Raw genomic sequence first — 1,585 nt, 5'->3', positions numbered from 1 at the left:
CCTACACCAGCCCCTCTCCTCTAGGATCTGCGTGACCCACTGAACCTCTCCACCCTCTTGCCTGCGTACAAAAACTTTTTCAATGTGTCTGCATTTTCTCATACACCAGAGGTAGGATATTTGTCACTCAGCCCCAGAGCTGTGCATGAGGTTCACAAAACTCTTTATTCTCCCAGTTAGTAGTCTTCAAGATTGGCATTTCAAGGAATGGGAAGAGGACCTATAGCTTGCCATAGAGCTCTCTTACTTGTCCATCAGCCACCCTGTCTCTTCTTGATATATCAACTTGGACTCTTTGGCAAACCAGCAAGGTTGCTTTCAGATAAATCTACTATACCTGTTTACTGAGCAAGCACTATCACCTTACACAGGGTTAGTAGAGTCCTACTTCTTAGTTTAGCATAACTCCAAATCTTTTCCTGTGAAGTATTTGTTCTTAACCACTGAGAGGTCTGCATTGGTTGTGTCATTTATTTATGCAGCAGCATTTATTAATGCTACTTTTAGTAGATTACATCCGTTGAACAATGAAAGCACAAACCACAGCTTGCAGCTAACGCTTGTGCTGGGGGACATTACGATTTCTGATGGTCACAGACTTCAGCCTCCCATCTTCTTCCACTTCTGTTCTCTCCTGCCCATGCTTGATGAGTCTCCGTGTGGTGATCATCTTGCCATTGACCACTTTAGTAATGGTTAACACCAGTCTGCTACAGTGTGGCCCAGCTCTGTCCTCAGCAAAGGCGGATTTGAGCTGCTCACTGGGACCGAATGAATTCCATTGCATAGATGACTCCATAAAATCAGAAGACAGGTTGGACCTTCTTTCTCTTCCACTTTTCCTGTGCCAGTTTTCATCATTGTATCTCATGTTGCCAAAAGGGTCCCAGAAATTGTGTACAATTCAGCCCTACAAAGGCTTCATTAAAGCTATTGAGATCGTGGAATTCACAGGGGGAGTTAAAGAAGCCATTATCATCCACTGTGGTACCTCCTGCTCTGTGGGATCTGCTCTTCTTAACAGACCTGTCATAGAGCAATCATTTCTGAGGGTTGGACAGAACTTTGTATGCCTCAGCAACAGCTTTGAATTTCTCTTCAGCTTCCTCCTTGTTGTTGGGATTCTTATGAGGATGCCGTTTTAGTGCCAGTTTGTGGTAGGATTTCTAACATCATCCTGTGAGGCACTTTTTTTTCAGTCCCAGGACTTTGTAATAATCCACCATTTCAAAGGAAACATGGGGCTGTTTGTAAGATGCCTGGTACCTCTCACCCATGAAGGATGTGAAGCCCAGGGATGACCAGCATGCAGAGACTCCTGGACACCTAATGCTCCTGCGCTCCTCGGGTGGGTAGATGCTCGGTTCATCCCTTGCCCTTCATCCCTCTGGGGCACGTTACCCCATAGCAGCAGCCTGTTTTCTACATGCTGTTTTGGATATCTACCCCAGGGTGTATGCATGTACAACAGGGATACCCCATGAACTCCACACAGACAAGTTCAGCTTGCAAGCTGAACTTTGATGATCCAGTCTAAGGTTATCCTGCGTCTGTTTCTGTTCCCTGGATTTGCCATTCCTGTGGG

At 45.7% G+C, this 1,585-nt stretch overlaps 1 protein-coding gene across 1 annotated transcript; it reads right to left on the bottom strand.

The window, feature by feature from the left end:
- Window positions 1-553: 553 nt before the first annotated feature.
- On the bottom strand, window positions 554-1,226 carry LOC104404403 (dnaJ homolog subfamily B member 6-like). Its single transcript, XM_010012829.1, is given in 2 exon segments — window positions 554-902; window positions 904-1,226. Coding segments are annotated over 2 exon segments (672 nt in total).
- Window positions 1,227-1,585: the final 359 nt, after the last annotated feature.

This window comes from Nestor notabilis, unplaced genomic scaffold (genome assembly GCF_000696875.1).
Source record: "Nestor notabilis isolate BGI_N333 unplaced genomic scaffold, ASM69687v1 scaffold1454, whole genome shotgun sequence".
NCBI lineage: Eukaryota > Metazoa > Chordata > Aves > Psittaciformes > Psittacidae > Nestor > Nestor notabilis.
Note: the sequence above shows the minus strand (reverse complement) of the source record. Positions and strands in the feature narration are given on the sequence as shown.